Genomic DNA, 25,018 nt, shown 5'->3' with positions numbered 1-25,018 from the left:
TGAGTGGTATATTGTCATGGTCTGTGGGACCAGACTAAAGGCCAGGAGGCTTAACGTTGCTTGCTCTTTGGATTGAGTAAAAATTTTGAAAACCCCTGAATGGGAAACTGACCAGTTTTGTTTTTGAACTTTCTGTTCATAAAAATGGGTAAGACCCTTAAAAAGATGAAAAGCGAGTGGTGGTGTCCAGGGCCATCTTTAATATTGATTGGACCCTGGGCAAACCCCCCACCTACAATTTTGCTCTCCACCTGCTCTGAGACATACAATAAATAGACTCAAAATCAGTTTACTGCAGCAGATCAGGCAGCAATTGCTTGCCGACGGTTACAGCATATCATTGCTGTTCACTTACTGGTTGCTAGAGGTTGCAGCACATTATTTCTGCTTGCTGATTGGTTGCTAGAGGTTATTGCACATCCTTACCACTCACTGATTGGTTGCCAGAGGTTACTGCACATCCTTACCACTCACTGATTGGTTGCTAGAGGTTATTGCACTTCCTTACCATTCACTGATTGCCTGCTAGAGGTTAATGCACATCAATACTGCTTGCTGGTTGCTAGAGAATACAGTAGATCACTACTGTTCACTGATTGGTTGCTAGAGGTTACTGGGCATCATTACCACTTACTGATTGGTGAATGGTAATGATGCAGTGGTAGTGAGCAGTAATAATCTGCAGTAACCTCTTGCAAAATGTTATTGCACATTATTACTGCTCACTGATTGGTTGCTAGAGGTTACTCTATTTCTATTACTCTACTCTACTTCAAGTGGAAGTGCAGTAAGAGAGACAGTGGTGCCACTCTAAGTGTAGATGGTTAAAAGGCACACATGTTTAATAGTTAAAATGCACTCACAAGAGTAGAAGATTACAGAAGGGTCCGGTGTACTGGTGGTCCTATGTGGTGCTCCTGGTTAGTTCCCATCACTACAGTGGTTTCCAGGGCTTGGGGGGTAGCAGGGAGGCGCAGGTAGGCTCAGACAGATCATGTCACAGCACAAACCATATTTCCAAAATGGTGCGTGTTTGGGGCATGCGCTCTCTTTCCTCAGGCCATCTTAGTGAAGGCTTAAAAGTGCAAAGCAGGGGGCAGAGCGGGACTGCTGATCTGCCCACAGTAAGTGAAATGGTTTTGGGTCACACTAAGAGTGCCGGATGTTAGGTAGAAAATGATGTGTTGGACATGCAGCAGCAGTACATAATGAAAAAAAGGATATACAGGCAATACTTACAATGGAAGCTTTAGGGGGAGGCTGTGTCACTAACATGGCAGACCTTAAGGGTCCTGCAAAGGTTGAAAAGCAGTAATAATAAGGTTTTTAACAAATTATTGTATAAATATGATGAGTTATTAAATAAAGAAAAATAAGAAAAAAATAAGAGATAAGAATAAAACTAAAAATAAGGGTAAGGATGAGATTAGAGGTATAAAGAATGGAAAAAATAAATATAAAATACAAATAAAAATAGAAATAAACATAAACATAAATAGAAATAAAAATAAAGTTAGAAAGGCGGGGGAAGGGGGGAATTAAGGTGGTGTGGGGGGATGCGAGTGTGGAGATTATGTATTTATAGGGGTATATTGAGGAAGTGAAGGGAAGCGGAACCGAATGGATCAGTGTTGAGAGAGAGGTGGGGGGGATGGTGTCGTTACTATTCTTGTTGTATCGTGAACAATTCCAACTCTTCATTTAGGCCTCCGGGTGCCAGGGTATTAAGGGTTTAGATCCAGGCTTTTGAAGCCTTCTGCTTGGGGGGGACCTCTTGGGATGGTTTCTATCACCCACACTGTCAGATAGGCTGAGGATTGGAAATGGAATTCAGAAAAATGTTTAGGGATGCTCAATTTGTTTTTACCATCATCCACTGATCGCCTGTGTTCTCCAAATCTTTGGTGTAATGTTCAAATGGTGCGACCAACATAGAGGAGTTCACAGGGACAAGATATGCAATAAATTAGAAATTTAGAGGAGCAATTGGTTGGGGGTTGGGCTGATTGGTATTGTGGGCTGAGTTTGTGGTTGGAGAGGTAGTTAGATAGATGGAAAATGTATCTTGAACTAATGATTGGGGGTAACCCTTTTCCAGAAATTTCTGTGTGAGCAGCTCACCTTGTATGACGTAATCTTCCTCACGTGTACAGTTGTGTCTGAGTCTGCAGAATTGGCTTTTGGAGATGTTGGATATCCATCTGGGGTTGTGGCAACTGCAAAAATGTAGGAAGGAATTGCCTTGTGGGCTTGGTATAATTTTTTGCATAGATGGAAGTGTCTGTGTGACAGAGTTCTAAATCTAAGAACGCCAGGGTGTCAGGGTCACATACAATTGTGAAGGATAGGCCTAATGTGTTGGAATTACAGTGGGTAACGAAGGAATTAACTTCATCAAGTGTGCCAACCTAGATGATGACAATGTCATCTATGTAGCAACTGAAGTAGATGAGGTTCTTGGCATAAGGATTATGATTCCAAATGGATTGATGTTCCCAGAGGCCCATGGTAAGCTTGGCGTAAGGGGCACAAAATAGGCTCCCATCGCAATGCCTTGTATCTATAGATAATAATTTTCATCAAACATAAAATAGTTGTGTGATAAACAGAAGTGTGTGGCGTTGAGAATGAATTGGGCTTGTTTTTGGTTAAGGGTGGTGTCTTGCGATAAGAAGTGTTATAGGGCTCTAATTCCCACTTGGTGGGGGATGGAGGTGTATAAAGAAGTTACATCTAGGGAAACCCAGAGGTACGTGGGTTCCCGCGAGTAGTGTTGGAGATTGTCCAGGAGATGGATACCATCGCAGATGTAAGCAGGTAGGTTTTTGGCTAATGGTTGAAGAAATGTATCAATGTAGAAGGAGAAGTGGCTAGTAATGCTGCCCATAGAAGCCACTATGGGGCGACCGGGTGGATTGATGAGACTTTTGTGGATTTTAGGGAGGTGATAGAAGTATGGCGTGGAGTAGCAGTCTTTATTGAAAAAGGCGAATTCTGGTTGGTTGATAACACCTTCTTCCAATGCAGTATGAAGAAGGGTTAGGGCTTCAGTCTGGAACTTAGGTAAAGGGTCGGTGGTAAGGCGGTTGTATGTGGTATGATCGGATAGTAGCCTATGGGCTTCAGATATATAGGCTGCCCTATTTTGGATGACAATACCACCCCCTTGTCGGTGGGTTCTATAATGATATTGGTATTGTTGGATAGTTAGGAAGTGCTGTCTTTTCAGAGGGAGTTAAATTGGATGAAATATATGGAGTGGATGGGTGCTGTTTCCACATCTGTAGGATGTCTGAATATACAACCTGATAGAAGGCTTCGATATATGGGCCTTTTTTATGGATGGGATTGAACAATGATTTGGGTCTGAAGTTGGTGTGTCTTATGGGGGGGATGAGTGGAGATGAGGGTGGATATAAGTTTTCATCCTCAGTATAAAGATCTTGTAGGGTAGCTAGTGTAATAGCATCTAATGAGTCAAGGATGTTTTCAGCCAGTTGTGAGCTGTGGGAGGAAGTGTGGGATACCATGGACTGATTGGTTTTGGGGTTGTCTTTAAACCCAGTGAAACCCAGGGATCAGTGGCAGTACTTGGAGTGGATGGGATCAGTGGCAGTGCTTGATGGGGATGGGAGATGACATTTCTACACCGACCAGCAAAGTTAGGGGGGATTTGAACTGATGACCAATATTCTGACTCCAACTGTAGTGATGGGCTTGATGTTTGAGTCGAACTTACATTCGCGGAACACACGAATGGTAGAGGCGCCCCACAAAGCACTGCGCTCTCACAGTGCATTGTGATTGCCTAAAACAGAGGTTTCCAAACTTTCCAAGCAAAAGGCCATTTTACTGACCTTTAGACTGTGGCCAGTGGAAGGAGAAAATGCCCTGATACAGAGCCCCAATTTTAATGGGAGGAATAATATCCCATTGTTGATATCAGTGAGATGTAAAGTGCCCCATTGACGGTGTCAGTAAGAGAAATGGTGCCCCAGCCTTGGTGTCAGTTGGTGGAATAGTGCTCCAAAGGCCAGATAAAGGCAATCAAAGGGCCACATCCGACCCCCGGGCCACAGTTTGGAGACCACTGGCCTAAAGCAATACACCTAACCACAAGTCAGGTGCAATGCTTTGGCAAATCACGGCACAATTGGGGGCAGCTAGCAGTGACATCACTGCTAGCTCCACCCAATTGTTTACATCTGACTGGCAAATGTCAGATTGCAGTGATTTCGGACAGGTTTTTTTTAATTTGACGAGTTGGTGTCTTTGTGACAACGCTGGGCGCCGTGATTGACAAAGGATCACAATGATTGAACCATTTTTTTTGCTTTTTTTTAAAATAAAGGACTTGTCAAAAACTTTTTTTTGTTAAATAAAGAATTTTTTCAAAAGATTGGCCTCTATTTTTTACTAAATTTAACCCTGTAGTGAATGGGTAGGGGTACAAGTAAGTGGTATGATGTCCCTGAGGGCACGCGGCCTGGTAAGCCATGGGGGGGCACTCGATCGCCCCCCCTTTCCTGCCCTGCCAGACCTGTGCTAGGATCAAGGATCTGGTAGGAATTTAGGGGTCGCCCCACACTTTTCCCTGCATTTTTGGGGGTGGGATTCTCCTTAAAAGTCCTACCAGGACTTTTAATTCATTGAAAAAAGACCTAAAGGGCCTGGTACGGATTAGGGAGGGAACCCATGCTGTTTTTTTTTTTTTTATAAAAATGTAATTGTTTAAAAACAAATGTCAGTCCTGCTGCAGTAGGTTCTATACATTGTACAGATGTGAAACTTTGCAGGTAGGTTAAGGGGACCCCCCATGCATGATATTTAAAGGAATTTTTTTTTTTTACTTTAAGCAATGAAAAATTACTGACCTTTTAAAAACATTTGTTTTTGAAAATTTTTTTTCACTGATTCATGTCCTTCGGGGCAGTGCCCAAGTCCCCATACCCCTTTTAAGGCCAATAACTTGCATATTAATCTTCAATATGGGCACTTTTGAATTTTTGAATTTAAAAGTTCAAGTCCCATAGACTTGCATTAAGTTCGAAGTTTGCGTCGAACATTCATTAGGTTTGAATGTTTGATCACAAAACAAACATGGGGGTGTTTGGTCCATCACTATCCAACTGTTAAATTAGTGACTTATCCTTAGCTGAGACCTGTGTGCCTGGTATGTAAGAGCTGGAGTTAAGCAATAAAGTAACTAACATAGTATTCGACAATTTTCCAATTAAACAAATTCTAATGATCATATAATGACAAAATGCTAATGAAAAAGTGTAGGTTGAATAAAACTAACACCCATCAACATGTTTTAGATGTGTTATCAAAAGCAGTCTTTATTAAAGAGTTGGAAATAGCAGGGCGCTGAGTTTAACACCAAGCAAAAAACACCTTTATTGAAAGCAGCACAGTTACATGTCAAATGTGGCAACTACGAAGACTATACTTGATGCCTAAAAATACTCATACTCCATGGTCTCTTCAGGAGAGGGAGGGAGGGAAGAAAAATGGGGAATGACACAATATAGCTAAAGAAAAAAACAAACAAACACCCCCCTCCTTTTTTCCTAAAAGGCATGTGAAACATGTGTTAAGGCTAAAAAACGAATAGCAAAAAAGATAGCCAAATATATTGTAGTTATAGTGCAGTAAGAAAATATGACTGCTACAACAACAAAAAGGGGTTGTAGGGAGTATTGGCAGCAGAAAAAATAAAAGCTTGAAAAATGATTTTCAAAAAATAATAAATTATAGTGGCGCTAAATACTAGAAGTGAAATAAAAAATAAATAATGTAGAATAAATTGTTTAATTACGGTAATATTTACCCTCCCAGGGGGTTTTTGCATCTGCCCCTAAAAAGTGAAAGTGACACTCATATGTGAACTAATAAGAAATAGGTAGGTGCTGTGCATAAAATGAACAAGAGTTCACCCAAGTAAACACAATATATGTGCTGGATATTGGTTATCTGTGGGTGGACAACCTGCTGGTAAACTATTCATCAAAAAATATAATCAATAGCCGTATATTAATTCTATTGCCATAAAAAGTCTTTGTACTTCCACCACATGCTAAATAAACAAAGTGTAACAGTCATTTTTTTTTTAAAGCTCAGTAATGCTGACAAGAAGATCCATGTATCCACACATCAGTGCAAAGGCAAACGAATGGCGCATCACCAGACCTATATGACCCCATTCCAGTGGTCATATATCGCATTGTGTTTTATAAGCCAAGATATTCTTTTAAGGTTCCTCCAAACATGGTCTCCGTCACCCACACTTCATATTTGTGTAGCCAGGAAGACTGATGTGAAATTGCCAATTAACTAAAAGATGTATAAAGGGATTATGACAGGTAATCCTTGCTGATTATGCCATACCACTCAAAGGAATCAGAGAAAATAAAGCCGTTCTAAGTATAGCATTTAATGAAGCAACAGCAAAATTATAAACAAACTCTGTACACTCACATATTGAAGTGCCTATGAAGTCGGCACCAGCATGTATTGCCTGTATAACCAATTAAAATGGCCGACGTGCGCTCCAAGCCTTGCTTCTGTTCCGCTCAGATGTGACATCGCCCGAGCCCGGTTATGACGGAATCACATTTGGTCGACTTGCGTTTCTCTTGGCAGCGTCTTCAGGCAGTGACGCCTGCCAAGTCCAGGCCAGTTTTATAGGGTAAAACCCTTTGTGATTTGATAGAATCCATTTGCTAATTGTGTCTTAATTGGATGGCTCCGCAATAATGGCTGCTAGATTGACTAATATCAGGCTCAATATACTGCTGCAATAACTGATAACAACGGCTTCACAGTTAAATTACTTACAGATTATTGATGTAAGCTGAACATACTGCTGCATCAATAAGTAAAATCGTCTTCATAGTTCCATTACATGCAGGTTATCAATATACACATTTATAAAATGACACAATATCCAAAGGATAATAAATAGACATAGTATTAAACAATCAATACTGGCAAGGTAACCCTTTGTGTAAGAACCAATTCTAGATATTTAATGTCTTATAATATCTTCAATGAATGGAGACTATAGTAAACATTAGTAAAATAATTTTTATTTTAATAAATAATAATTAATAACTAAAATAAGAAATAAAGAATAAAAAATAATTGTAAATTAATCAAAATCATTTAAAAAAAATTGTATTATTAAAAATGATTAACTGAGATTATTGTTAAAAGGATAAAGCCTAATTCACATTGGGTGCCTAGAGTAACCTAAAGTAGATGACTTCTCATCTGGGGGGTCCGACATTATAGATGTAAGACTTGCACATTTTACATTTTAATCTCTTGCACTGGCATATGCCCACAATATATAAAAGTTGGTAAGAAATGAGATGTTGCTTTCTTGGTAAATGGTACTTTACTGGGGGAAAGTTTGTTTTTAATAGTAGGGGCCCTCCTGTAGACAAACTTGGGTCTGCTAGGGAGAATGAGCCCCAACTTGGGGTCTTTTGCGAAATCCCCCAATGCCGAGCAACAATCCTAGTCTTGATCCAAGGTGCAGTTCTTCCGAAGCCAGCTGAACTGTCCCTTGGGAATGTTGTTTACCCACCTGAGTTTGGAGATGATTTGCCTGTTGACGTGCCCTAACGCTAAGTAAAGGAACACCAGGTGTGAAGGGTCACATACATGGGTGAAAGAAAGGTCCAAGATATTATTGTTGCAATGCTGCACAAGGAGTTCAATCATGGAGGGGCATTCATCCAAGGTGGAAATAAAACAAAACAATGATTATGGAGAGGAAAAGTGGCAGCAGGTACTCTGGAATGATGAGTAAAAATGTACAATGCTCGGTCTTAATAGCAAGCAGTTTGCTCAGCCAAGGGCTGGAGAATGGTGCACAACTTAGGTTTGTTGCAGGTTTAAGGCTGCATTTCGGCAAATAAAATACATTTGACCAAAAATGATGGCTGTTATAAAGGTGAAAAGTGCAGACAGATTTGTATACATTGTTTAGTACAAGATAGTGTCTGATTCATAGATTCTGGGACTTTCTTTTACATACTGTTCCATACTCCCCATATAATAGTCATGTGACCCTCCATGATCAGAAGTATTGAGAACATTGTTGCTCTTCGATGTTGAAGTGAGAAATGGGATAGCGAGAATATGTGTTGCTGGGAAAGGAGGAAGAGAGGGCTTGGTAACAAATTTGTTTTAAATTCACATTTTTAAAAAAAGCATACATTGATAGGTCAATATACAGGTATTTTTATCCTGACTATCCAAATGCATTTACTGTATCTATACCATTGCAATCTATACAATGCAAAAATGGCAATGTTGTTAAAAACCCACAATTTATAGGAAATCTTTCTGCTTCCAGAGTCAAACTCCACTACAGATAATTCAACATCCAATAAATGGCCAACATGCACAGCACAGGAGGAGATTCTCAATTTAGGCTTTACAATTGGTTCCTTTTTACTAAGTGCAACTACTCTACCCTTGGGTATACTGATGGATCGTTATGGGCCTCGTCCGCTGAGATTAGTGGGAAGGTGAGTGTTTTACATTACAGTTTAATTTAAATTTAAACAGATTAGTGATTCCCAACAATGGGTTTTATTCTATTATTTAAAGTAAATTTAAAGGTGCAATAGGCTATAGTAACCAATGTGAAGTTGTCTACTGTTAGTCCTATTGAGTGTGCCAATGAATGCTAACCTAGGGATTTTGGATGCTTTCTGTTGGTCATGTCATTACTTCATCAGCACTGTGCTAGAGCCCGGACTTTACAAAATCATAGAGGCAAGCAGGAAACAAATAAATACCCTTGTGACTGGAAAATTTTTTCAATCAGAGTATATTTCACAGTTTTTTATATTATTGGTGGCAATAGGAAGTAATGTGTGCACCCCTAAGTTTTTCTTTTTTTAATTTGTATTGACAGACTTTAGTTTGTTTACCTTGAGAAAAGAATATCTTATTTTCAGTTATGCAGTCATTCATTTTACCAGAATATCCAGAACAGTTTAATAAATGTTGCAATGCAAAATATCACACCTATTTGAAACGGTAGAAAAGTGATGTTCACAACTGAACAAAATGCTCCCCCCCCTGCAGGTTTAAGACATAATTTACCAGTATGCACTGCATACTAGTACATTATGATAGACTTACCCACAAACCGAACCCTCCAGCGCTGCAAAGTCAGGGCTTTCCCTGGTCTCCGGAGGCTTCCATCTTCACTCAGTCTTGCTTCCTGGTTTTGTAGTTTTGGCCACGGAAATCACATTGTCGCAGCACACAGCGGACCGTAAATGTTGTCTGAGCTGCGCATGTGCACCTCAGATCACATTACCCACTGACAGACGGGGGCGCATTTATGACAGAAGAGACCTCTAGGGTCTCTTCTGTTATAAAAACCCTGCCTATCAGCAGGTTTTTTTTTATTCATGCCCTACCACTTTAATAAAGACGTTTGAAGACAGTGAGAATGGAAATGTGCAACCAATTAAATATAAATGACAGTTCCAACAGTAAACAGAATATATTTTTGTAAAGGTTAGACTACAGTTCAACAATCTCAGGTATCTTCTGACCTCAAAATGAAGTTGTAGGGCCTAGGGAAAAATACACATGGCAAAACTCTTGTTTTTATAGTCACCCTGGTGCCTTTTAATACTATGTGTAAATGCAGTCATTACATTCCACTAAGGGCTCATTCAAACTACAGTGCACATGTTATTGTGTTCATAACATACACACACATTGGTGTATATTTTCGTTTGCACTGCATTGTGCTACAATGCTTTTTTAAAGAGCATTGCAGTGGTTTTTTTTTACTTCAATGTTATTGTTCAAATGCCAACTGTTTGTTATCCCATAAAGAAATAAATTGGTGTAGTGCTCTAATAGCATATGAACAAAATCAAATATCATCTGTTTTATATATGGATAAAATAAAAATTAATTTTATTGTATAATGGTCAAAAGTCCCATTCTATTTTCCTTTTTTTTTATATTGCCTTAATATCAGAGTGGTCATAGCTATATACTGGGCAAAGTGCATTAGTAGGGTTTCTCCCATAGGTGGGAGACCAAGGTGAAGCCATTTATAACAAAATAGAGTTCACTCTATGCCAAGGCAGTGTGCAGCTGGGCACCATTTTGTTGTAGCCCTGCAAGTACACGATGAGATGATATTCAGTCCAACCAGCACCTGCAAACAGTACAGCCAGTCGTTTGGGATAACAAACAAAATGAATATTAAGTAATGATCCTCCTGTGCTTCAAATTAAATACTAATGGTGATAACTGAAAGCTGCTAACACCCAATCCTATACCCATAGGTGAAATAACGTACTATAAAGAAATAAATTGGTGTAGCGCTCTATCTAATAATAACATATGAATAGAGATGAGCGAATTATTCAAAAATTCGGTTCGGCTGATTCGCCGAATTCGCCGAATAAATTCGCTTCGAGCCGAATATATTCGCTGCGAATTTAACTTATAAAAAGGGTGTTTCTAGGCTTCAGAGAGCCTTTATATTAGTGCAGAACACTGTACCTTTAATTTAAATGCCCTTGGAGTCTGCTGGGGAAGAGAAATAATACTGTCAGTCAGTATGACATGCAGATGAGTGCCGTCGATCTTAGAATCACCGCACACTTCACTCATTTGGGCAGTCACGGGGCCAAAACCAGAGTGTGGAGCCACAGTGTGGCGGTGGAGGCAGCAGCAATGGGAGGCCATACAGCACCCTATGACAAAATGGAACCCACCAGCAGTGTGAGGAGACCTGAAAGTGGCACATGGCAGAGTGTGGCGATGGAGACAGCAGCAATGGGAGGCCGTACAGGGACCCATGACACACTCTGGACCTGGCAGCAGCATGAGGAGGCGGTACAGGGGCCCATGACAGATTACGGGCCTGGCAGCAGCATGAGGAGTCGGTACGGGGGCCCATGGCAGATTACGGGCCTGGCAGCAGCATGAGGAGGCGGTACAGGGGCCCATGGCAGAGTGGCGGAGCGTAAGCAGCTAAAATTGAAGGCCATACAGAGGCCTATGTTAAAAAGTCCCCCCAGCAGCAGCGTGGGGAGACGACTATCAAGAGTCCAATGGCAGAGTGGCGGAGCAGAAGCAGCTTCAATTGAAGGCCATACACAGGCCTAGGTTTAAAAGTCCCTCACAGTTAATTCCAATAACGAACTCTACTCCTCCGTGCAATCTACTTACGAGACCCTGGGCAGGTCTGGGTCCAATTTGTGGTAGAGACTGGTTTTGTTCAGCCATGCTTGAACGAGTAATAACAGGTCTGTGCTGCCCTTTGGTGTCTGGCTTAATGCGCACAACACTGAACGTCCCAGCGTTTGTCAACGATTTGCCGTTAAGTGATGCAAACCCGCTGAACCACGTTCATGAGGAGCCGGTACAGGGGGCCATGAATCAGTATGGACCTGGCAGCAGCGTGAGCAGACGACAGAGGCACATGGCGCAGGGTGGCGGTGTAGGCAGCATTATTCTGAAGCCATACACAGGCCTAGGTTAAAAAGCGGAAGCCGTCAGCAGCGTGAGCAGACGACAGAGACACATGGCGCAGGGTGGCGGTGGATGCAGCAGTGTTCGGAAGCCAAACACAGGCCTCGGTTAAAAAGCGGAAGCCGTCAGCAGCGTGAGCAGACGACAGAGGCACATGGCGCAGGGTGGCGGTGGAGGCAGCAGCAGCAATGGAAGGCCATACAGCACCCTATCACAAAATGGAACCCACCAACAGTGTAAGGAGACCTGAAAGTGGCACATGGCAGAGTCTGGCGATGAAGTCAGCAGCAATGGGAGGCCGTACAGGGACCCATGACACACTCTGGACCTGGCAGCAGCAAGAGGAGGCGGTACAGGGGCCCATGGCAGAGTGGCGAAGCGTAAGCAGCTTAAATTGAAGGCCATACAGAGGCCTATGTTAAAAAGTCCCCCCAGCAGCAGTGTGGGGAGACGACTATCAAGAGTCCAATGGCAGAGTGGCGGAGCAGAAGCAGCTTCAATTGAAGGCCATACACAGGCCTAGGTTAAAAAGTCCCCCCAGCAGCAGCGTGGGGAGACGACTATCAAGAGTCCAATGGCAGAGTGGCGGAGCGGAAGCAGCTTCAATTGAAGGCCATAAACAGGCCTAGGTTAAAAAGTCCCCCCAGCAGCAGTGTGGGGAGACGACTATCAAGAGTCCAATGGCTGAGTGGCGATCCGGGAAGTCAGCGTTGTGATTGCAGATGCAATGCAGAAATTCTACGAAGTAATGCCGTGGGTGCGAAGAAGATCATATACCGTCGTACTTCCATCCATAAGACGGAACAACCTGCGAACCGGGAGCTTTATTGCCCTGACCCGCTGAGCAGCTTCTGGGATACCCAAGAGGCCCATGGCAGAGTGGCGGAGCGTAAGCAGCTTCAATTAAAGGCCATACAGAGGCCTATGTTAAAAAGTCCCCCCAGCAGCAGCGTGGGGAGACGACTATCAAGAGTCCAATGGCAGAGTGGCGGAGCGGAAGCAGCTTCAATTGAAGGCCATACACAGGCCTAGGTTAAAAAGTCCCCCCAGCAGCAGTGTGGGGAGACGACTATCAAGAGTCCAATGGCTGAGTGGCGATCCGGGAAGTCAGCGTTGTGATTGCAGATGCAATGCAGAGATTCTATGAGGTGATGCCGTGGGTGCGAAGAAGATCATATACCGTCGTACTTCCATCCATAAGACGGAACAACCTGCGAACCGGGAGCTTTATTGCCCTGACCCGCTTGAATGACCGGAGGCTAATGGAGAATTCTAAGATGGCCACGATTTATAGCTCCACCATTACACAGTGCTGGCTGGCTGCTGATTGGCTAATGCGATCACATGTCATGAATGCATTATGGGTCAGCGCGCCTTGTCTGCGCGCCTTCCCAGAGATCCCCGCCCCATCTTCTCTGTCCATTTTCTCCGTCACCACACATGTCGCCGCCATTTTTGGGAAAATTCGATTCGTGCATCCGAAGTTTGCTAATCTTCGGATTCGTCGCGAATAGAATTTTTCCAAATCTTCGGAACGAATTCCACTTTGTCATGTTCGATTCGCTCATCTCTACATATGAACAAAAATACATATATATGTAAATCAATAAGTGCAGAAATGAAATATTGTATCCAAAAGTGATCTGATCCTCCAGGGATCTATTTATAACACACTAACACATGACACAAATTACGTGAAAAAACATGAATAAATGTGAATAAAACAAATTGGTCCAAATTGGACCCAATAAAATGTGAATAATCAAATTGACACCACCAAAAAACCCACAATCCCTAATTGGGAATAATGAAACATAGATCTTAGTGCAATAAACAGTGTATCCCTCAAAAGGGGATAAATACTGAATAAAGTGGTAAGTGCTCAGACTCCAATATACAACATTCAAATATAAAACATCACCGTAAAAAAAACGTATAATGAAATATACATATAAAAAAGTATATAAAATGTGAATATATAAAAAAAAGTCCAAAATAGTGCAAATCTGCAAGAGGTGATCCAATAGTCAAGGACATGCAGATGATGCGGTGCATGTGTATACAAGCCGATGTGAATGCTTAAATGGCTAGATTGCCCCCTCACCTCCTTACCGCGACCCACTGGGCCAACGCGCCTTTTGGATCACACCAGGATCCTTCACGGTCAGTAACTCCTCAATAGACGATATCCAAAGAAAATCCCCATCAATCGTGGCTCTTAAACATCACAGGTTCCCCTTACCTCTGCACAATAAATATGAGCCATTAAGGTACGATTATCTACAGAGGGATTTTTTAGAGAGGTACAGGATGGAGAGAAGTCCAGGGATGGAAGGATGGAGAAGCCCTCCAAGAGGAGGGAATGTAGAGCAGGACACAAGGAACAAAAGAAAAAGAGAATAATTGGGGAAGGGGTCTTTAATTTATTTTATGGGATTGCCAGGAGCTAAAAATATTATAACAAATGCTCCTAGCAGTGAGATCATTCATACTAAATTACGGAACAAATCACTTTTTAATCCGCAAATTGTCAATAATAGTCAGGTGGAATTTAGAGAAGTTAAATATTCCTAAGATGACACACAATATTGGAATGCAAGTGAGAATCAATCGGTTAACCAAAAAGGATGATATAGTGGTGAGACCAGCGGACAAAGGAGGAGGTATAGTGGTTCTATCAAAGGAATATTACCTTAAAGAACTGGAAACACAATTAGGAGATACCACCACTTACCAAATACTTCCAAAAGATCCCACTATCAAATACAAGATAGAACTCGATAAATTAGTGAAGAAGGGAGTTGAAAAGAATGTACTTAATAAAAAGGAATCAAAATTTTTGGTACCAGAAACTTGTAGGATACCGGTTACTTATACGGTTCCAAAGATACATAAGGATTCCCGTAATCCACCGGGAAGACCGATAGTAAATGGTATACAGTCGGAATTAGCAAGATTAGGGCAATACATAGATATATATCTTCAACCTTTGGTTAAAAATACCAGATCGTATTTGAGGGATACAAAACATTTAATCCAACAACTTGGAGAGGTGAAGGGTGGCTCTGATATGTTTCTGGCCAGCGCAGATGATTCCGCCCTATACACTATTATTGATCACGATGATGCTATGGAATCAACTAGTTGGGGCCTGAGGGAGTATAGTAGTTTGACATGGACCCAGAGAAAGTTTATAATAGAATGCCTGGATGTTTGCCTTACACACAATTATTTTTAGCACAATAAATCTTTTTTTCAGCAAGTGAAAGGAGTTGCGATAGGAGCTAGGTTTGCTCCAAGTGTTGCAAACTTGTTCATGGCACATTGAGAAGAGGAGGCAGTGTACCAGCATACCCCAGAGGAATTGAGATTATATAAAAGATACTTTGATGATGTGATCATAATGTGGGAAGGAAATGTAGATAATTTGCTCGGAATCTTGAATAAGCTTAATAATAAGACTAAAAATATTAGATTCTCGTGGGATTATAGTAATGAACATATAAACTTCTTAGACCTATATATTAGTATTGATAGGGGTAATATTAATACTAAAACATTTTTAAAGGGGTTGATAGAAATGGTTATATCCCCCTAGATAGCTGTCATTATCCCCCATGGTTACTCAATATTCCTAAGGGGCAATTCATGAGGTTAAGAACAGTACAGTTCCATACATTAAAAGAAGATTATACAGAACAAGTCAAGATTATTGGGTAGCGGTTTACAAGTAAAGGGTGTAGCAATCGTGCACACAAAGATGGGACCGAACCTCCATTTTGGCAAAGGATCGTCCAGCTTGTGCAATTATCTCTCTCTCTCCCTCTTTTCTACCCGTGGGTGGAATGTTACATATACCTAGGAAAAGTTATGGGCCATAATATAAGCTAAGAGGGATTTTTGTTCTAGCTTGGGTCTCTGCCCCAACACCCCTCCCCAAATGAGGCAATTGGCTCTCTGCTGTAAGGAGACACCCTGCTGAGATCCTAGAAAAAGGCTGTTATGCTTAGAGTTGGGTGTGAGAGAGAAAAGAATAGTCTCCTGTTTTTAACATCGAAATTGACAGTAGAGACAAGAAATCCTTTTGACTTATGTGTCAAGGTCCTACCTTTTCCCTGAGGTTATGTTACTCCATGTGCTGGCGTCCATCTTGGATTCTGCTGTGCATGATGGGAATCCTTTTATGCCTTCAGGTTTCTGTGGTCCATCCCCCAGAGGGGTGTGGCTGATGACATATAAGCCTGTGGCACATGCTCTTTGCACTTGTGTCTTGTGTCTTTGTGTTGCTATTACTCTGTTCTGACTCTCGTGACTCTCCTGGTATCTGATTCGGCTTGTGACTTGACTATTCTTTGTATTCTCCTTTGATCTGACCCTCTGTTGCTGAACCCGGCTCGTGACCTGTGATTCTCGTCTGCTGTCCTGTACTGTTTTGTCCTGTTGTTGTTGACCCCGGCTTGTCTGACTACTCTTTTGTCTCTTTCACCAGCTACACGCCATTGGCGGCGGCCATTACCGCAGCTGAGGTGTCTCGGGGGCCGCGACCTGGTTCCTGGCTGCGTCAAGTCCATCCCCACCATCAGGGGCCCTGGTGAAGGGCAGCCTGGGACTTAGACTCCGCGCCCTGAGGGACTTCGGTCTGTGGGTAGTGGTTGTCGTCAGCCAGTGCGTTACATTGTTAGGCCTGCCTGTCCGTTCCTCAGCTCCTGCCCTGACATTATGAAACTTGAAGCTGCTTAAACCAAGGCTGACTGGCAAGTACTTTAACCCTCTAAACTCCTTTCTGTTATCTCTTTGCTGTGCTATTGTTCTCTGTATATTTATTTTTTATTTTTTTTTCCAAAATAAGAGTTTATTGAAGAAAAACACAGATTGACACCAAAAAAGTTTGCAAACGGGGTGAACATAGGACATGTGGCAAAATATATATCATATAGAAGAACATGAAAACAAATGCAGGAATAATCAATGTGGATAAATTAAACCACGACAGGGTTGTGCCTGCAATATTCCTGTATGCTTGTCAAACGATTAAAGCAGGGAGGCACCGGGCCTTCCACATTAATGTCTCGAAGTGTGGTGTTATGGAGGAAAGGAGGGTGCGTACGATGTCTAAGCAGAAGTCAAAGCTACAGGTTTGAGATACTGGAGGTAGCTGAGTGTACATATGGGAGTAAATTGTCGTGGGAACCGCTAATGGAGAAAGGAAAATGATGCTGTCAGCATGCCTAATGTTCTGCGGAATGATTATCCAAAACTTATCCAAACATAGGAGAGGAAAGAAAGAGGAGAAGAGAGAGAAGCGAGAAGAAAGGAAAGAGAAAGAGAAAAATAAAGGGGGGGGAGGGGGGAGAGGGAAGCACGTGGGTAGGAGGAAGTAAGGGAGGGGGTGACTGCAAGAATTGTTTGATCATCAATACGGGCCATATCGGGTGCGGTAGGAGTCTAAGCTAACATTGGTGTCAAATGATTGTGGGATGAACACAAGGGGGGGGAATATGATGACTGCCATCGGATCAAATGCAGCTGAGTAGCATCAGCAGGGAATCTAAGTCAATTCAAACAGGTTGGTCCATGAGAGATCGATATGCGGGGGTAGTCAGAAAATGGGTCCAACAGGCCCATGTGCGGGAAAATTTCGTAGGGATGTCGAGAGCAGTCGCAATCAGTTCTTCCATGTCCACAGTTTTACCCACTCGGGTAAGCCAATCACATATAGAAGGAGGGCGAGTTGAACCCCACAGAACAGGGATACAGAGTCTGGCTGCGTTAACCATGTGCATGGCTAAGGATTTGAAATACTGTCCCTCGGGAAGGGAAGAGTGGTGGAGGAGGAATTGAGCCGGAGAGAAAGTTACGGGTAAAGTAGTTACGGACACCACTAGCCTGTGGACCTCTCGCCAAAATGTTTGTAGAACCGAGCAAGACCACCAGATGTGGAGAAATGACCCATCTGAAGTCCCGCATCTCCAACAACTGTTGGGGAGGGCGGGGTTGAACCGATGAATTCTCCAGGGGTTTCGGTACCATCTAGAGGCTAATTTGTAGCCATTTTCCTGTGTCGAGACATTGAGGGAACAACAGTCTGAGTCCGATAGGTTAGTTTCAAGATCTCTATTCCAAGCCCTACATGAGGGGAGGGAATCATAGGTCCAATTCTCCACTAGGAGGGGATAGATCTCCGAGATCAGATGTTTTCGTGGTTCAGCTTTAGCGTAGATGGATTCAAAAGGGGTAAAAGAACGGCTCCAGTCGAGAGGGGGTTTGTGTGAAAGCAGATAGTGTCTAATCTGGAAATATGCCCAAAAAGGGAATTCGTGGATACCCAGGCTTTCAGTCAATTCTCTGAGTGTTTTCACCTTGCCTTTGTGGAGAAAATGTTTCACTAAGATCTGTTTATGCGGCCTGAATTTCAGTAAGAAGTCTTTGTGCATTCCTGGGGAAAAGTCAGGATTGAGACGAATGGAGGTTAAGGGGTTGGGTGTTTTGGAGATGGATGCAGAGCTATAGGCCAAGCGAAAATTTTTTAAGGTAGGCCCCACCAAAGGGTGAGAAGATCATGAGGTGTGTGCTTCGGCAGAAGCCAAGGGATCGACGCCAGGGGTAGGGGTGAGCATGCATTTTCTATATATATCCAGTCTTTGGAGGCAGTGTGAATGTGCCAGTCGACTATCTGGGAAAGGTGACATGCCCAGTAGTAGCGATGAAGGTCAGGGAGCCCAATTCCACCTCTAAGCTTAGAAAGGGTCAGTTGGGAGAAAGCAATGCGCGGACGCTTATGGTTCCACAGAAATGATGAGCATAGTCTTTTGCAAGATATAAAAAAGGCAGGAGGTAGATGAATTGGTAATGTTTGGAAGAGATACAGGAGGCGAGGAATTATATTCATTTTGATTATCGCTGCCCTTCCAAACCAAGAGAAACAAGGACGGTGCCATTTATTGAGGTCCTCCTGCAGGGAGCGAAGAGCAGGAAGAAAATTTTTTGCGTAGAGGTCGTCAAGGTTCCGGGTAAGCTGGATACCGAGATAGGTTAAGGATTCCTTTTCCCAACGGAATGGGAATTGGGGCTCACAGGAGGAGACTACCTATATCAGCAGGCAGGGTAATGTTAAGGGTGGCAGACTTGGAGAAATTAATTTTAAAATTCGACAAGAATCTGAAAAGGGCAAAGTCTTTCAGTAGATTCGGCAAGGTGGTGTGAGGATCAGCAAGGAACAGGAGAATATCGTCTGCGTAGGCTGCGAGCTTGTATTCTTTGTCCGCTACCTTGATCCCCTTGATATCGGGGTTCGAACAAATTTTTCGGTATATTTATATTGGCTACATCTGTTTCTGTAAATATTTTTATTGCACCCTTTTGACCTTTTAGTAATAAATCTGAAAGTGTTGAACTGTTTCTAAAGCTCTTTAATGCAACTTACGAATTACTGCCGCTGGAGAGCACTACTATGTGTGTTTAACCCTCTGTACAACCTGCCTGTGGTGACAGTGGTATACAGACGATTATTTCAACCTGATGTTATTGCTGATATTGCCGAGTTTCCTCTTTCTCTGTACAAAAAGGAGGTGGTAGCAGTGTGAAGAGTTAATTGCGTAATTAACCTGACCCAGTAAAGATCGCTTCCAGGCTGCCGGTACACAGACTGTGGTCCATTAGCTGGAAAATCTGTGTGCAGGGTGCAGCTGGGCATGGCATTGTTATGCATGTGACAACGCAGTTTTAGATTGGCTAGTCCTTTGGTTACAAGTTTGGTGAGAAGGGCAGGGCTCTGACGCCGCAATCGTCACAAAGGGTATCCACGAGAACAAATTGAAAGTAGGATACAAGAAGTGAGTGATATAGATAGAACCCTACTTTTGGAAGATAAGACTAAAAAAGATACTTTTGAAGATCAACTAGCCATTATTCTAGACTTTAATATACAATATAAGAGGGTTGAAATTTTATTCAAAAGACACTGGCCTATCCTTAAAAATTATCCCATTTTGAATAACATTTTATCGGAGCACCCTAAATTTATATATAGAAGGGCCCCCACTTTAAGATTGGTAAAAAATGTCTTGGATCCACCTACTAGAATTAAAAGTGTTATGTTTTTAGACCAAAAAGGTTTTTTCCCATGCAAAACATGCATGTAAGACAACTAGGGGACAGAATCCCAAGCGGAATACTTTCGTTGCTGGGAGCAATGGAGTTGAATTTAAGATTAAAGATTTCATTTATTGTAGGACAGAAGGGGTAGTCTATGCACTACAATGTGAATGTGGCCTGCAGTATGTAGGAAGGACTAGGAGACCTTTATGGGTGCGTTTACGTGAACATGTCCAGAATATCAAAAAAGGTTTTTCCAAACACAGAGTGTCCAGACATTTTGCTACATACCATAACAGAGACCCCTCCACTTTAAAATTTTGGGGGATAGAAAGATATAAGCACCATTGAAGAGGAAGCCACAAGATACGCTCCCTGAGTCAGGCAGAATCGAAATGGATTTACGCCATGCAAACGCAGGTTCCTAGGGGCCTGAATGTGGAATTCGACTTAAATTGCTTCATTAGTGACTATTATTATTATACAGTACTTATAAAGCGCCAATAGTTCGCTCAGCACTGTACATTAGAAAAGGGGACAGAACATGTGACAGAACAATACCAATACAATGCAAAACATGAGGGGATTGAGGGCCCTGCTCTTTCGAGCTTACAATGTAGGAGGAGGTCGGCAAGTTAGCAGGGGGTGGGGTAGGCTTCCCTTAAGAGATGGGTTTTCAGGGTGAGCCTAAAGGAGAGGAGAGTAGGTGATAATCTGATGGGCTGGGGCAGGGAGTTCCAGAGGATGGGTGACACCCTGGAGAAGTCCTGGAGGCGTGCATGGGAGGAGGAGACCAGGGAACTAGAGAGAAGGAGGTCTTGTGAGGAGCGGAGTGTGCGTGCTGGGCGGTACTTGGATATTAGGTCAGTGATGTAGTTCGGGGCAGTATGGTGGACAGCATTGTACGTCAGCGTTAGGATTTTGAATTTGATCCGTTGCGCAATCGGAAGCCAGTGGAGGGATTGGCAGAGGGGGGTGGCAGAGATGGAGTGGTTGGAAAGGTGAATGAGTCTGGCAGCCGTATTCAGGATTGACTGAAGCGGGGATAGCCAGCGGCGAGGCAGGCCTGTGAGGAGGGAGTTGCAGTAGTTGAGTCATGATATGATGAGGGAGTGGATGAGCTGTTTAGTGGTTTCTAGAGTTAGGAACGTGTGGATTTTGGCGATGTTGCGGAGGTGGAGTCTGCACGAGTTTGTTAAAGATTGGACTTGGGGCTGGAAGGATAGGTTGGAGTCCAGAATGACACCAAGTACTCTGGCCTGCGGGGCGGGTTTGATGGTGGCGTTGTTTGATGTGATGGAGAAGTCAATGGGGGGTGGTGTCCGGGCTGGGGGGAAGACAAGAAACTCGGTTTTGGAGAGGTTCAGTTTAAGGAAGTGGAGCGACATCCAGTCTGATATGTCGCTCAGCAGGTGTGTGATTCGGGCGGAGACCGAGGGGGTGAGGTGGGGGGTTGAGAGATAGATTTGTGTGTCGTCGGCATAGAGGTGGTAGTTGAAGCCGTGAGAGTGTATGAGTTGGCCAAGGGAGGAGGTGTAGATGGAGAAGAGAAGGGGCCCGAGGACAGAGCCTTGAGGGACCCCAACAGAGAGGGGGAGTGAGGGGGAGGTGGTAGCATTATAGGTAACGCTGAAAGAGCGTTGTGACAGGTAGGATGAGAGCCAGGAGACAGCAGAATCTCAGAGGCCGAGGGAGTGTAGTTTTTTGAGGGAGAGGGGGTGGTCGACTGTGTCGAAGGCCGCAGAGAGGTCAAGGAGTAGGAGCACTGAATAGTGGCCATTAGCTTTGGTGGTTAGCAGGTCGTTGGAGAGTTTGAGTAAGGCAGTTTCGGTGGAGTGTAGGGGACGGAAGCTGGACTGTAGGGGATCGAGGAGGTTGTTGTCATTGAGGTGAGAGCATAGGCGGGTGTAGACTAAGCGCTCGAGGAGTTTAGATGTAAATGGGAGCAGGGAGATGGGTCTGAGGTTGTTCAGGTCATTGGGGTCCAGGGAGGGCTTTTTAAGTATGGGGGTGATGTATGCATGTTTCAGAGGGGAGGGGAAAGTGCCGGAGGAGAGGGAGAGATTGAAGATGTGGGTGAGGGAGCGTAGGATGGAGGAGGAGGGAGGTCGTAGGAGTTGTGAGGGGATAGGGTCGAGGGGGCAGGTGGTGAGGCGGGCATCAGAGAGGATCTTGGAGACTTCCTCGATGGTAGTAAGGTCAAAGGTGCGGAGTGTTGGGGGAGCTTCAGTATGAGGAATGTAGGGTGGGGTGGAAGAGGAGGTCAGAGCAGTGGTGGGGCCGTTGGAGAGGGGTGATGAGGGGGTAGCTGAGTGAGGGGGAAGAGGGTTGGAGGGAGTTTGAGCAGCGACGAAGTCCCTGCGGGTTATGTCGAGGGGGAGGGGGGATGAGGGGGTAGCTGTGTGAGAGGGGACGGGTTGAGAGGGCGTGTGAGTTGCGTCGATGTCCTTGCGAATTGTGTCAATCTTGTTTTTGAAGTGATTGGCAATCTCAAGGGCAGTGAGTGAGGTGCTGGGTGGAGGTGGAGGTGGCGAGAGTAGAAAGTTGAAGGTGGAGAAGAGTCGGCGAGGATTGGAGGAGAGGGCCTTGATGAGGGTCAGGAAGTAGGCTTGTTTGGCAGTGTGGAGGGAGAAGGTGTAGGTGTGGAAGGCAGATTTGTAGCGGGTGAAGGCTTTTTGGGATTTTGTTTTGCGCCATAGTCGCTCCAGGGCACGACTGTGTCGTTTGAGGGTTTTGGTGTGATCAGTCTGCCAGGGCTGGAGCGGTCGGGGTCTGATGTTGCGTGTGGTTAAAGGCGTTAGTGAGTCAAGGGCTGTTGAGAGCGCATTGTTGTAGGCGGTCATAGCCAAGTCAGGGCAGGACAGGGGGAGGATGCTGTCGTGGAGTTGATCAGCTGCAAAGGGGGGCAGGGTTAAGGTTGCGGAGGTTACGGCTGGTAGTAGTGTGACATTTGGAGGGGTAGGCGTTGGAGGACGAGGAGATAGAGAAGGTAATCAGGTTGTGATCAGAGAGAGGGAAGGGGGTGTTAATGAGGTTGTGGGGAGCGCAGCAGTTGGAGAAGACAAGATCAAGGATATTACCGTTGGAGTGGGTGGTGGATTGTATGCACTGTGTAAGTGCAAAGGAGGAGGTTAAGTGGAGGAGACGGGCTGTGTCCGGGTTGTCGAGGTTGACAGGGATGTTGAAATCCCCAAGGATGATGGTGGGTATCTCAGAGGAAAGGAAGAAGGGTAGACAGGAGGAGAAGTCATCCAGGAAGCGGGGTATGGATCCAGGAGGCCGGTATATCACAGCAATCTTCAGGGGGGTTGGGGAGAATAGTCGGACGCAGTGGGCCTCGAAGGAGGAGAAGGATAGGGAGGGGGATTTTGGGAGGACTCGGAAGGTGCTCTGCGGTGACAGGAGCAGACCAACCCCACCACCTTTACGACCGTTGGGCCTGGGTGAGTGGGTCCAGGTGAGACCGCCGTAGGAGAGTGCAGCAGGGGAGGTAGAGTCAGTGGGCTGGATCCAGGTTTCCGTAATCGCCAGGAGGTTGAGGGAGCGGGAAACAGAGGTCATGGATGGCGGTAAGCTTGTTGCACACCGATCGGGCGTTCAGGAGTGCACATGAAAACGGGGGGGAGATTTTAGGGAGCAGGGGGACAGATACTAAGTTGCTGGGGTTGCGGCGGGACGTGGAGGCGGGAGGTTGTTGTGCGGGTGAGGGAGGTGGTGGAGGGCCAGGATTCGGGGAGATGTCCCCCGTGGTTATGAGGAGGAGAAGGTGAGAAAGGTGGCATGGGAGCGGGATGTGCAGGAGCGTGAGAAACTACTAGTGGAGGTGTTCGGGTCAGTGGGAGAGTGGAGTGATAGGAGGAGGTGGTGGGTGCCGTAGAGGGGTGAAGGAAGCAGTGAGGACACAATATACAATTGTTTGGGAGGAGCAGTGAATGGATTTTTGGAACGGAGGAGAGGAAAATGAGAAGGAGGAGTGGAAGAGGCATTTTGGGGAGGTGATGAGAGCAATAGTAGGGAGATGATAGCAATGAGGGGGAGATGTACAAGTTTTGGGGTGGAGCAGAGGGGTAAAGAAATGAGATTTGCAAACAGAGGATAGTAATATGGACAGGAGAAGAGGGGATGTATTGTATAAAAGGTACACGGAGTGGGTCTCAGGCATGTAAGAGATGTTTCCCAGGGTGTTTGCTTGCAGTCTGTCCAGCATGCAGTAGAGTTTCTTGCTGTTGTTGTGTCTTCCTGCTGCTTTAGTTCGACTACTGTGTTTAACTGCTTCGCACTCGTTCAAAGCCGCACTCAATAATAAGCAGCACCCCCATCAGAGACTTGCCCCCCATCAGTGACTATTAAGGAAGGAAAAAGTTTTTTAGTTATTGTTCCCTTTTAGTATGTATATTATAATTAGCAGTATTTAATTTGGATTGACCATTAGTGATTTGTTGTTATGAGTGTGACCATTCGTTTTACTATTTTTATGCATTTTCCACCTGACTGTTTTTATTTATTTTTATATTTATTTTTATACATAATACAATATGTTTATTAGTGGTTTTTAAAGTATTAGGGCTGATGAGGAATATATTATGTACATCTATGGTATGAGTGTAACTGCATGGATAGGGACCTATTGTTATTTTTATTATTTAGTTTTTTATTTTTATTAAAAAGATTTTTTTTAGGATAAATCTATTTTTGATCAGGATTTTACTTTTTTCTTGACCCATTTTTATTAATTTATTATGTCAATATCCCTCTTATATGGATATCTATTCAATTCCTTTTTTACGGTTCTGTAAAGTGGAGTTAGCGTTCCTTGTGTTTTAATATATAATTATAAATTATTATATTTTATTTATTTTATTCACTTATCCTTAATATTTAGGTAGATTTTTATAGTATTCTAATAAAAGTTTTTTGTTTTAATTATTATAGTATATTTATGTGTAGCATTATTATTACTCCTTTACATTGGGCTTCACCTTAATGGCCACTGGGTATATTGATAGAGCATTGTTTCTTTGAGCCTCCATTTTAGTTTTGTTTTTTGTCATAGCCATTTAGGTTAATCAGGGAATTACTGCTTATTGTTATTTATAATGTATACAGATCTAAGATACATTTTTCTTACCGGCCGATTAATAATATACTTATTAGTTTTACACCGCATCGGACCTCAAGAAAATGGCTGCGGGAGGGCCGCCTCCAGGGTTTTGATTGACATCTGGTCTCCCTATAAAGATGAGAGCTTGTCACCAATAGCGTAACGCTGAGGAAGTCACGTGTTTAGTGTGACACAACGCGTAGGTGCGCGGTGACATAGTTCCAGCGGACGCCATCTTGGTACACCTAAAACCCATGCAGATTACACCCATAGCATGTGGTTTGAATGCCT

The 25,018-nt window shown here is 43.7% G+C and overlaps 1 protein-coding gene across 1 annotated transcript in view; it reads left to right on the top strand.

Moving 5' to 3' along the window:
* The window catches only part of LOC149452024 (large neutral amino acids transporter small subunit 3-like), a 463,531-nt gene that overhangs the window by 55,644 nt on the left and 382,869 nt on the right, over positions 1–25,018 (top strand). The window contains exon 3 of the mRNA XM_089689865.1: positions 8,369–8,543. Coding sequence (XP_089545991.1) covers positions 8,369–8,543 — 175 coding nt within the window. The remainder of the gene's footprint in view (positions 1–8,368; positions 8,544–25,018) is intronic.

This window comes from Staurois parvus, unplaced genomic scaffold, assembly GCF_062004578.1.
Source record: "Staurois parvus isolate SC_StPar_1 unplaced genomic scaffold, SC_StPar_1.0 ptg000502l, whole genome shotgun sequence".
Classification (NCBI taxonomy): Eukaryota; Metazoa; Chordata; class Amphibia; order Anura; family Ranidae; genus Staurois; species Staurois parvus.
Note: the sequence above shows the minus strand (reverse complement) of the source record. Positions and strands in the feature narration are given on the sequence as shown.